General features: G+C 31.9%; 2 protein-coding genes across 2 annotated transcripts; both read right to left on the bottom strand.

The window, feature by feature from the left end:
- Positions 1-1,618: 1,618 nt before the first annotated feature.
- Positions 1,619-5,868, bottom strand: LOC146935195 (F-box protein At5g51370-like). The gene is made up of 2 exons (XM_085750348.1): positions 4,608-5,868; positions 1,619-2,407 (listed from the first exon to the last, which is right to left on the bottom strand). Exons 1-2 carry the CDS (start codon positions 5,777-5,779, stop codon positions 2,134-2,136), a joined length of 1,446 nt encoding a protein of 481 aa, XP_085606474.1. The 5' UTR covers positions 5,780-5,868; the 3' UTR covers positions 1,619-2,133.
- Positions 5,869-10,135: 4,267 nt separating this feature from the next.
- On the bottom strand, positions 10,136-12,293 carry LOC146935194 (uncharacterized). The gene has a single exon (XM_085750347.1). The coding sequence runs from the start codon at positions 11,339-11,341 to the stop codon at positions 10,268-10,270; it is 1,074 nt and encodes a 357-aa protein (XP_085606473.1). The 5' UTR covers positions 11,342-12,293; the 3' UTR covers positions 10,136-10,267.
- Between the last annotated feature and the right edge of the window lie 1,153 nt (positions 12,294-13,446).

Here is a 13,446-nt window from a genome sequence, read left to right as displayed (position 1 = left end):
TAGAGAGAGAAAATAAAAATATAACATAAGTATGAGAAAGAAAATTGTCACAAAAATTGTTAGAAAATTATTATACAAATATCATTTCTCGAGAAAGAAATAGAGAAATTGATGTGATAAATATGATATATTAGTCATGTGATAAAAAAAATTAGATGTTGAATAAGTGTTGAAAAAACAGAGGTGTCCAAATATAATTAAATGCAGAAAATTTTGGTTGTTATGTACTTGTTATTTTAAAGTTCAATACATAGTCCCTTAAAAAAAGTTCAATACACAGTTAATTTTTTTTAGGGGAATAAGAAGTTAATTATTGTTTTATCAATAATATATTTAAGAATTTATCACGGATACAAAAATAGGATAAATGTGATAATATATATTAGTCTTAAATTATAAGTCGTTTTTAACTATTTCACATAAAATAAGAAATATAATTGATTTTGTATGAGAAATAGAAAATATAAGTTATTTTACAAAATCATCATTTTTTTTTTATAAGGCCAAGCAAAATCATCATTCAATAATGATATAAGAAAATAAATTAAAGAATTGAATAAGAGTTAATAATAAAGGATCTTGTTAATGAGTGTCACCGAGACACTTTTTAAGCATTACTCCCTCCGTCTCGCAATAATTGTCACTTTAGAATACTAATGCATCATTTATTATTTTTTTTCCATTATTATATCCTCATTTATTGAATTTCATCCAACTTAACTACTCCACTGACTACAATTAATAAGGGTATTTTAGTAAATGCAATTAATTTTATCATTGAAAGCAACACAATTAATCATTTCCTTAATAATCGTGCACAAAATGTTATTTTTTAAAAATTTATAATAGTTCAATTTCCAATGCATTGAATATACATTTTTCATAAAATGTTATCAATTTACACTTTAAAAGAGTTTTTCGAGAACTTGTTAACGAGATCCAATGAGAGAAATGTTAACGGGTATTTCGTTGATATTATAAAACATTTTATAATTTGGAAAAAAAAAAATTTCTTCCTAAGATGACTTATAATTTAGAATCAATTTTCCATCTAAGCAACCCAGAACAACTTGCAAAAGAGTTGTCTGTTGCGTCACAAAGCATGTCATGCATTTATGGTGCTTGAACGTGTTACCAACCCAACAACCATAGGAGTTACATAGGTGTGCACTGCACTAACAAGTCTTTTAATGGTCACTCCTTAACCTCTTCCATCTCCTAATAGTGTTGTTTTAATAAAGAAATATCATTTTCAAATAAGAATTGCAGTATTATTCTTTATTACAACATTAATTGTTAGCTTTTGTATAAATACTCTAACGTTATTTTCAACTCATTATATTCTACTGGTATATATTTACAATAATAATTAATACATAATAATTATTAAAATAATTGTATAACCTTTTTTTAGGAGAGAAATAATTTTATAAAATCATTACACTCATTCATCTATTCATTATTTTTCTTAAATTTTAAAAGACGGTGAAGAGGGTGGCAATTAATAGGTACAGACTGTTAATTGCTAAGTTATAACATTCAAATGGACCATAGACACAAGACAGCTGAAGCAATGGTGCTTCAATAATAATAAAGAAAAAGAAAAAACAACTACTACTGCAGTAGCAACAATAAAGTGCTGCATAACGTAGTTACCATAGTGTAATGGGTTATTCTTACACATAATTAAACCTCTTATTTAGTCCCTTATTCAAATGGAAACATCAAAGAACAATGAAAAATGCTGGGAGTAAAGTCACTCAGCATGGAGTGAGCTGGATTATGCTAAACATAATTACATCTCTAAGTGAAGGATACAACCTATAATAGTATCAGATTACATCTCTAGGTGGAGAATACAACATATAATTTTGTCGGACTCACTGCAGTCAGAGATCGGATGATTCACTGTGTCTCAGTCAAATACGACACTATGAATTTCAAACGTATGATCTTCATCAACGGTCAATATCAGTATCAAGTGACTGCTGACTGCTTCGAATTTATTTCCAGTCGTCAACTTTCAGTATCTAATTAACCATCTAAACTAACTACATGATTACATAATGGTACAACAAGTTTCACTGTGTCAATGTGTATCTTGTTTCTAGATTCTGACAGTATATAGCAAGTTCAGGCATGAGTCCACTTGAAAAATTTACCGCCTTTTTTCCCCATGTTTACTTCCCCGAGACTTGATGGTAGAAGATGTTTTGTATCTGGCCTCCATTTCAACTCTTTGAGCGTTGTAAATAAGGTCGCGAGTGCAGGAGAGATATCGCTATCCTTTATATTTTTACAAGAGACAACTCTAAGGCACTCGAGATCCTTCCATGATTCAATCACGGACTCTAAACCTTCGGTTGTAAGCAACGAGCATCCTTCTATGTCAAACAGTTTTACTCGTCTGAAAATGAAACAGAGCAACAACAACCATTAAGTAACTCATAAGTCATAAGTAACTCATAATTAGTCAAAAAACAAAAGTAACTCATAAGTAACCCCCGGAGATTAGACAAACTTTCATATATCCAGATTGTCAATTAAGAATACCACAGCGACCTTTAAACATTTGCCACAACATGATTTTAACATTTTTCTTCTCATCTATAAATAAAGGAAATTCCAAAACTATCAACTTGATCGGACTTTTTGTTGCACAATTTGTTTTAACAGCATAGTAATTATCAAAATTTAAATTTAAAAACATATTATATGAATATTGAAACTGAACTTTAAATAAATTCATATAACATAAATATTATGAAATTGAAACAAGTAAATTAAAATTAAAACCACTACTATATATATATATATATATATATATATATATATATATATATATATATATATATATATATATATATATATATATAGGGGAATGCTAATGCACACCTAATAGGGGAATGCTAATGCACACCCACTTCAAAATTAGAAGGTGTGCATTAGCATGATACACCTTTTCATTTATACCAAAAAAACCAACCATTTCTTTTTAAAAATAAATTAAATTAAAGGGTAATTTTGTAACTTCAAATTTACTTAGTTTTTTATTTGGGCACATTTCTCCGTATTCTTCTTTTCCTCTATGCCTCATCATCATCATCATCATCATGTTCACTGTGTCTGCTTCATTTCCAGACTTGAGGCAAGTCTTCAACATTGTATACATTTTTTTTTTTGCATTTACCAATTCAGTGGGGTGTATTAGATCGTCGTTCTTGAACAAAACCAAGAAAATGGAATTTTGCTTTCAAAAAAGAAATTCGGAGTAAAATACTTAAAACCAAAAAGCATATATCAAAACCATATGGAAAGAGTAAAATTTGGAATTAATTTGGGAAAAATAGTCAATAATTGAATGTATCAACAAAGCTACATATAGTTTGAAGAGAAGTTGGAAGAACATATCTGATTTTTTCCTTTAGTAGAATTTGCTGTGAATCATTGAGAAAACATGTGGCTTAATTGCAATAAAACATGGTTGAGGAGAAGAGTGGAATAAAATAATCATTAAATTAAAATAAAATGTTGTATTACCTTTTTACCCTTAACTTTGGCTTAACATAAGAAAAGATAAACTGGTTTTTAAGTCAAAAGTAAAAAGGTGTACCTTGCTAATGCACACCTTCTAATTTTGAAGTGGGTGTGCATTAGCATTCCCCATATATATATATATATATATATATATATATATATATATATATATATATATATATATATATATAGACACACACACAACAAAGCACAATAGAAAAGCAATTAGACAGACGCATTAGTGCATGTTTTTCCACTAGTATTGATAAACTAAGTAACTCCCATTTGAGCACAGAAACTGCCAAGCATAATTAATAAATAACTCAAACTAATGATAAAACAAGTTTAGCATGGTTTTTAAAGTATTTTTTATTATTGTTTTAATTTTAATTAGGTGTGCTGTGGCTGAATACACGGTGCTTAAAAAAAAGAATTATGTATTGCTCTTTATACAACTTTTAAGGTTTCTCTCTGCACGTGCAAACTAAGGGGCATGTTTGTTTTCTAATTGCATGTTTGGTATAGATTTTTGAAAACTGAAAAGATGCATCTGATCTTAAAATATCAATGGAGTTCCTTAGGAATCTAGGTTGTTTGCAGTCAAATTACAGTCACTCCAGTAAGCACGTTTTGCCCGTTAGACCAAAATCACACAACTCATATTCCTTCCAATTCACATTTCAAATACAAACTCAATCACACAATTCATATTCCGATTTACATTTCAAATACAAACTTGGATTATGTTAGGAGTCACAGAGTACATAAAAGTACTCAATGTGGTACTTAAGGCATGCGGTTCTCTCACCTAATGGACTAGTCTTTTGGGCCGGACTCTCCTCATAGGCTTAACTCCTAACAGATTACAATCTATCTGATCTAGATCTAACATCCAAAGACATGCTAACAACAATACGATCTATCAAAAAACGTGTTTTTCCAATGTGAATGGACCAATAAATAAACACAAGCTAGATTGTCAATGCATGCGAAGCTATCAGACAATTCTATAAATCTCAACAGCAACAACATCACTAACCAATTCAAAATTTCAATAACACCCACATTACCTGCAAACAACAGCCAAACCGAAAACGCCATCATCCAAACCCCAACAATCCTGAAGAACAATCTCCTTAGCAACTCTACAAACCGAAAAAACAGCTGCCATTGCATTCTTATCCCTTAATTGACATCTCTGAAAATGCAAACTTTCAAGTGCAACACAAAACCCCAAATGTTCCTCCAATCCAGGATTACCATCAATCACCTTACAAGACACAAACCTCAAAGTCTTCAAATTCTCACAAAACGAAACACCAGCTAACCATCCATCATCCATCCTATGATCAACAAAAACCAATTCTTCCAACATCAAACAACACGCCCCAATCGCTTTAATCCCATCGAAACTCCCTTCACAACCAACAAGCTCCAATTTCACTAACCTCTTACACCCTTGAGCTAAAATAGTCAACCCAATATCCGAAACCACAGATTCATAAAACCCATCAACACTCCCAATTAACTTCACCACTTGCAAATTCTTACACGCCGCTACACCACGTAAAACATCGTCATTACACTTCTGCAATTCCAATTCCATCAATGTAACACACTCTTCCCCAATACTAACCAACCCCTCTTCACTCCCACCAGTTACCTTCAACTTCCGTAAATTCGGACACCCTTTTGCAACTTCTTTCAACCCCTTATCAATTGCTTCAACCGGTAACAAATTTTTCCCTTTCACTTCATCAGAAAAACCGAAACACCACTCTGTATCAACCCGCATTGAAACTACACGGTGGGTGATCAAAACGACGCCGTTTTGAGGATGAACAACGAAAGTTGAAGGAACTAAATCAACATGTGAGAGATTTGGGAATCTATAAATTAACCTACCTGATAAAACAAAGTTCAAATCAAAGATTTTTAACGAACGAATTAACCTTCCTTGAAGATTCAACCACCGTTTAGAAACAAGAGAATTTGATTTGGATTGTGAATTGGGAAGCTTGGAGAGAATTTTGAGGAGAATTTCGTCGGAGAGAAGAAGAGTTAGGTCGAAATTGGGGATTAGGGTTTTGGAATTGGGGTCAGTGAGAGAGTGAAGTTGCATGGCGAGGACCATATGGTTGAAGGATTCAGTGGTTTTTGAGTTCAGCAAGGCCTTCTTCAATGGCGGAGAAGTGAAATTAGGGTTTTTGTTTTTGTTATTGTGGAAGGGTTGAAACGACATCGTTTGGTAGCATTCCCAGTTTTTTGTATATTTGTAAGAAAGTTCAGTGAAGATGAGTCTCTTGTTGTGTTTGTGTTATGCTTTCTTCTGCATTTTCTCAATAAAGGGTTCAAAATTGATTTGTATGAATTTTTATTTTTATTTTTGAGGTAAATTTTTTGAGTTTGATAATGTTTGATAAATATAGTTAGATTTGTGTGGGTCTTTTTTTATGAAAAATTATTATGCAATCATTTTATTAAATTTGCTTTTTGTTTTTCTTGGTAAAAAGGGTGCTAGATGGCCTATTGAGATCCACTTGGAGACAAAATCTATCCTTTCACTTTTTATTTGTTTTTATTTTATTTTTTAAGGCTTTGCATTATTTTGTTATGAGTAGACAGAGGATGATTGCGAAATGTTATTTTGATAAAAAAAAAATTATACATAAAAAAAAATTGATAAGTGTTATAAAATATAGATCGATGACTGTTATGAAAATATAAATGAGAGAAAGAGAGAAATGAAGATAGTAGTAATATTTTCTTCTTCATTCCTTGTATTACAATGCTCCCTATTTATAGGGAGAAAAGGAGCAATAATTTGGGATAGTGATAGTGGGATTTGGGATAGTGGGGGAAAAGCAATGGAAAGAAGGTGGGTGGGACATCCACCATCAATTATTTCATAACACTCCCCCTTGGATGTCCACCGAAGATATGTTGCCTCGTTAAAAACCTTATTAGGAAAAACCCATTTGGGATAAAAACCTTAATAAGGGAAAAAGAGTGCAACATTATGCTCCCCCTCAACCAAACACTCGTTCTTCTTTAAAGGTCTCGAAGCTGACGCATTCCAATACTTCGTATGTGCTTCTTGAAAACTGATGTAGGGAGTGCCTTTGTGAAGAGGTCTGCCACATTATCACTCGAACGGATATATTGAATATTCACTTCTTTGTTTCTTTCAAGTTCTTGTGTGAATGAGAAGAACTTAGGAGGGATATGTTTGGTTCTATCACTTTTGATGTAACCTTCTTTCATTTGAGTAACACATGCAGCATTGTCTTCATACAAGATTGTTGGATTCTTATCAGTTGTTAAACCAGACACTCCTTGGATATGTTGCAAAACGGAACGTAACCATCTACACTCTTTGCTTGCTTCATGAAGGGCTATTACTTCAGCATGATTTGAAGAGGTTGCTACAAGCGTTTGTTTTTGAGATCTCCATGATATTGCAGTGTCACCATATGTGAATACATATCCAGTTTGTGATTTAGCGTTATGTGGATCCGACAAATATCCTGCATCTGCATAACCAAGCAAAACTGGTTTTGTATTGTTAGAATAAAACAAACCAAGATCAGGTGTACCTCGAATATATCGAAATATATGTTTTATTCCTTTCCAATGTCGCTTTGTAGGACATGAGCTGAATCTCGCCAGTAAATTCACTGCAAAAGCTATATCAGGTCTTGTACAGTTAGCAAGGTACATGAGTGCTCCAATGGCACTTAGATATGGTACTTCAGAGCCAAGATCCTGTTCATTATCTTCCTTAGGTCTAAAAGGATCCTTTTCAATGTTAAGTGTTCTTCCCATCATTGGAGTACTCAAAGGGTTTGCCTTGTCCATATTAAACCTTTTTAACACTCTTTCTGTATAATTTGATTGATGTACCAATATACCATTTTTGGTATACTCAATTTGTAAACCAAGGCAAAACCTAGTTTTCCCCAGATCTTTCATTTCAAATTCTTTCTTTAAGTACTCTCTTGCTTCTTTAATTTCTTTAGTAGTTCCAATGATATTTAAATCATCAACATAAACAGCAATTATTACAAAACCGGATATTGTTTTTCTTATAAAAACACAAGGGCAAATTGGATTATTCTCATAGCCTTCTTTAAGCAAATATTCACTTAGCCTATTGTACCACATGCGCCCGGATTGTTTTAATCCATATAATGATCTTTGCAACTTAATTGCATACATTTCTCTTGGTTTTGATGTATCATGCATCTTAAGTCCTTCCGGTATTTTCATGTATATATCATTATCAAGTGAGCCATATAAATAAGCAGTAACAACATCCATAAGGTACATATCAAGATTATTAAATACTGATAAACCAATTAAATAACGAAAAGTAATGGTATCCATAACAGGAGAATATGTTACCTCATAATCAATACCTGGTCGTTGGGAAAAACCTTGTGCAACAAGACGGGCCTTGTATCTTACAACTTCATTTTTTTCATTTCGTTTTCTTACAAAAACCCACTTATACCCAACAGGTTTCATTCCTTCAGGTATAGCCACAATAGGCCCAAATACTTTTCGATTTTTAAGAGACTTTAATTCAGTATCTATTGCATCTTTCCAGTTTTTCCAATCATGTCTATTTTGACATTCATTGACAGATCTGGGTTCAGGATCATCATTTTCATTTGTAATTTCATATGCAATGGAGAATGAAAATATTTCATCAATATTTATGTCTTTTCGGCTCCACAAATTTCCCGTATTAACATAATTAATTGAAATCTCGAGATCATTCTTATTTTCAGTTTCACTATCAATGATCTCATTTTCATTATCTTGTGCCTTTTCGAGAGCACACATTTCATTTTCAGATTTATCACTATCTAGTGTCTTTTCAAGATCACTTACGATCATATTCACCTTTTCTGTTCCTTTTCTTTTTCGGGGATTTTTGTCTTTGGAACCTATAGGTCGGCCACGCTTTAAGCGTGCCTTAGATGTACTTGCTACATCATTCAATTTCGAAATTTCAATCCGAGCTGGGACATTTACAGCTGGTATATGTGACTTTGTCACCCTTTTCAAATCAGTAAATGAATCTGGTAGTTGATTTGCTAAACCTTGTAAATGTACTATATTCTTTACATTCTCTTCCCATGATTTATTATATGGATCCAAATGTAATAAATGTGGTACATACCATGTTATTTCATTTTCCAATGGTTTATTTTCTCCACCAAGTGTTGGAAAATTTGTTTCATCAAAATGACAATCAGCAAATCTTGCCTGAAAAACATCACCTGTTAAAGGTTCAAGATATCTAATAATTGATAGTGATTCATACCCCACATATATTCCTAACCTTCTTTGAGGACCCATTTTTGTCCTTTGTGGTGGAGCTATTGGTACATATACTGCACAACCAAAAATCTTTAAATGATAAATATTTGGTTCCTTACCAATAGCAATTTGATAAGGGGTATGTTTATGGTCAGCACTTGGCCTTAGACGTATGAGTGCTGCAGCATGTAAAATTGCATGACCCCAAACTGTAACTGGAAGCTTAGTTCTCATTATTAAAGGTCTAGCAATATATTGAAGACGTTTGATTAATGACTCAGCTAAACCATTTTGTGTATGCACATGAGGAACAGGATGCTCAACAGTAATTCCAATTGACATGCAATAATTATTAAATGATTCAGATGAAAATTCACCGGCATTGTCAAGTCTAATTTTCTTTATAGTATAATCAGGAAATTGTGCCCTTAATTTAATTATTTGTGCAAGAAATTTTGCAAATGCCATATCACGACTTGACAGTAAACAGACATGTGACCATCTACTAGATGCATCAATTAATACCATAAAGTACCTGAATGGTCCTGACGGTGGATGGATGGGTCCACATATATCTCCTTGGATTCTTTCAAGAAATGCAGGTAATTCTGTCTGAATCTTGCCTGGTGAATGTTTTGTTATTAATTTTCCAAGAGAACAAGCTTCACATGGTCTATCTTCTCTTGTAAGCTTTAAACCTTTCAATGAATGACCATGAGTACTTTCAACTATTTTACGCATCATTGTTGAGCCAGGGTGACCTAAGCGGTCATGCCATAAAGTCATAGTTTTGGGATCTTCTTTTACCATTAAATTACATTCAATTTCATGCATATATGTATAATGTAATGCAGAAGGCAATTTTGGTAATTTTTCTAAAGTTTTCTTCTTTCCCAAAACATTAGTAATAATATTAATGTATTTCATATTACCTTCGGTTGTAGTTTCAGTATCATATCCTTGACTATATATGTCATTAAAACTCAACAAATTTCTCTTTGATTTCGGAGAATATAGAGCATTATTAATGACAAACTTTGTCCCATTTGGTAACATGAACATAGCATTACCTGTTCCTTCAATTAAATCTGCAGGACCTAAAATTGTGTTTATTACACCTTTAGTAGGGAATATTTTGGTGAAATATTTCTTACTTTTGATGATCGTATGAGTAGTTCCACTGTCTGGAATGCAAATGTCTTTGTCTGGATCCATTTCTAACCTTCTTAAAATAAAAATAAGATTAAAGAAAAGAGAGGGTAAAACAATATAACATATTTAACAATACTATTTTATTTAGATCATGAAAATATTATGTATTATACAAGTCACACAACATGCAAATTCTTAAAAATATACATATCACACATTATTCAAATACATATATATTTTAACAAATTAATTAATCCATATTAAAATCTCCTTCAACAAAATCAGCAGCTTCAAGACAGGTAGTGTCATTCTTTGGTTCAATCTCATTAAAATTAACTTCTCTTTCCTTTTCCTCCACAGATTCTTTGTATCTTTTACACAGATACTCTGGTGTCCTGCATGTTTTAGCCCAATGACCTTTCTTTCCGCATCTATAACAACTATCATCATTATTTCTAGAGGGACCTTCCTGGATGTTTTTACCTTTACCCTGATGATTTTTGTTTGATTGGTCATATTTGAGAGGCCTATAATTCATATAACCTCTTCCACGACCTCTACCACGAAAATGGTTTCGACCATGATTTCTACCTCGTCCACGACCACCAAAACGAGCATAGCCACTACGTCCTCTTTGGCGATTATAACCACCACGCCCTTGATTAAAAGTTGTGGCGTTTATTTCAGGATATGCCATTGTTCCTGTAGGACGCAACTGGTGGTTTTTAATGAGCAACTCGTTATTTTGTTCAGCCACTAGAAGAGCTGCAACCAAATCAGAGTATTCAGTAAATTCCCTCATTCTATATTGTTGTTGCAACACCACCTGAGATGCATGAAAAGTTGAGAATGTTTTCTCCAACTTTTCCACTTCAGTTATAGTTTTTCCACAAAATTCTAATTGTGCAATAATTTGATGCATAGCAGAGTTATATGCAACAACAGTTTTATAATCTTGGAACCTTAATTTGTTCCATTGATCCATTAATGAGGGCAATAATACTTTCTTCTGATGCCCAAATCTTGCTTTAATTTTGTCCCATAAGATCTTGGGATCTTTTGCATTTGAATACTCTGTTTGTAATCCATCATCGATGTGGTGCTTGATTATACGATTTACTTTTGATTTTTTCTTTGCTAATTCCTCTGGGACATCTCCCAAATCGTCTCCCTCAAGAATCTTGTCTAGTCCCTCACATGCAAGATACTCAATTAAGTTGTTGTTCCAGGTTATGTAGTTGTCGCCAGTTATGCTTAAAATTTTGAATTGATGCATAACGTTTGACATGATTATATCTAAAATACAGAAGAGCATAATCAACATTTAATATACATATATACTATGACAAAAATTAAAATATCATTTTATTTAATAGCAACGATTATAAAAACATAATAATATAATATTTTAATCTAAGCCTCCACCAAAACAAAAAGTAATTAAACAAGCTAAGACTAATAATGGTAAAACGATAATTATAGCTAATCTTACAAAATCTTCTCCTATTTCTTCAATAAGGGCGAAAAAGAAGAAGAACACAATAACCACAAATAGAGAGATGCATATGAAAAGGTTTTTTAGCCATTTTGTAAGTATGTGTAAAAATTTTGAGATGTGAAAAATTATGAATGAAGATGAGGTATTTATAAGGTGAATTTTGTAAAAATAACCGTTATTGTTACCGTTAAAAACACTGTTCATTAACGTTGGAAAATGAGAAAAATATTTTAAGTATTAAATATCATCTAAATTAGGACACATGAGCAGTATAGAAAAACACAATACAACATATATGATAAATAAATATATATGATAATCACATTAAATATTATTTATCTACCTCATGAATCAATATTGTAAATGGGATTTTAGACCTCCATTAAATATAAAAGTTAGATGGGGTTTTAGACCTCCATAAAGCATAAAAGTAAAATTAGATTATATGGGGTTCTTAAACCTCCATAAAACATAAAAGTAAAATTAGATTAGATGGGGTTCTTAAACCTCCAATAAGCATGAAAATAAAAATTAGATTAGATGGGGTTTTTAAACCTCCAGCAGACATGAAAATAAAAATTAGATTAGATGGGGTTTTTAAACCTCCAATAATAATAATAACAATAATAGCCACTCTTAGTTATAAATCACTTAACAAATTGTCAGTTTTCTATAACCGGGGCATATAATAATAATATTAAAACAATAATGATAAATGATATACATAGCAATATTAAGTAATGATATTAAAATGATGAGCATAGATAACCTACCTAGTAGTAGTGTAAACTTCTTATAGAAACAATCGTGCTGATAACGTGTTATAAAATATAGATCGATGACTGTTATGAAAATATAAATGAGAGAAAGAGAGAAATGAAGATAGTAGTAATATTTTCTTCTTCATTCCTTGTATTACAATGCTCCCTATTTATAGGGAGAAAAGGAGCAATAATTTGGGATAGTGATAGTGGGATTTGGGATAGTGGGGGAAAAGCAATGGAAAGAAGGTGGGTGGGACATCCACCATCAATTATTTCATAACAATAAGTTTTTTGTTTGTTCAATACCATTTATGTATACAGTTCGTTTTTCTCTCTCTTCAAGTTACATTAGTAGTTATAAATGATATATTTTTATTTGGTGTTAAAATCTATTAATTTTTAGTTGTTCAAATAACATTACTTTATGTATATTTAAAATGATAAAACAGACCTGATTCGTTTCATTTAAAATTAAAGAATCAATACAATCATGTATGTCAAAATAAATTTGAGAACTAACCTTATATATGGTCACCTTTACAAGGTTCTCAAAAGCCATATCAGCCTGTTTCCTAGAAAACTCGACATCAAAGTTATTATAAATAGAACATAACAAAATAGATCATAGTTTAGTATTTTCTTGCACAATTATGTTAAAAGAATATAACACGTTGGGGTCTTTTTCATTCAATGAACATACATGTTTGGTTTAAGAGAGAGGGGTTTAAAATTAGTTTACCATTTTATCCTTATAATCTTATAATATTAGCATTATTTAAAAGTATTGACTTTTTAATTTCAGCCACACATAATGCATAATCATGAATATAATATTATATATGGTTCACTGTTCTCCCTTACCATTACGGAGGCGTACCTGCAAAGAAACTTCAACGCTTAAGTCAGTGAGGTCTTAATGTGCTTTGAGTTGATATCTCAAAATGAGAGTTTGTACCTGATTTTAGCGTGAACCAATTTATTTATAGACCCATGAGAGGATAAGTTATTTTTACCTTTATGGCTTGGTGTCTATGTGACTCTTTGATTAGACAAGGGGCTCAAGTGTGCTATGAACTTATTATCTGGTGCAAGTGTGGATAGACACCTTATTAGCATAAGATGGGATAATATAATTTGGGTCCTAAAGATTAGGTATTGGCATGGTCA

Source organism: Medicago sativa, chromosome 3, assembly GCF_051527215.1.
Source record: "Medicago sativa cultivar Bolivia chromosome 3, Bolivia_mono, whole genome shotgun sequence".
Lineage (NCBI taxonomy): Eukaryota > Viridiplantae > Streptophyta > Magnoliopsida > Fabales > Fabaceae > Medicago > Medicago sativa.
This window is presented reverse-complemented; position numbering and strand designations above follow the sequence as displayed.

Excerpts from the sequence above, each read along its gene's own strand:
- LOC146935195 (XM_085750348.1), bottom strand. The coding sequence starts at position 5,779 with ATGTCGTTTCAACCCTTCCACAATAACAAAAACAAAAACCCTAATTTC. Across the intron at positions 2,408-4,607 it reads GGTTTGGCTGTTGTTTGCAG|ACGAGTAAAACTGTTTGACA; the intron begins GTAATGTGGGTG and ends TTTCATTTTCAG.
- LOC146935194 (XM_085750347.1), bottom strand. The coding sequence starts at position 11,341 with ATGTTGATTATGCTCTTCTGTATTTTAGATATAATCATGTCAAACGTT.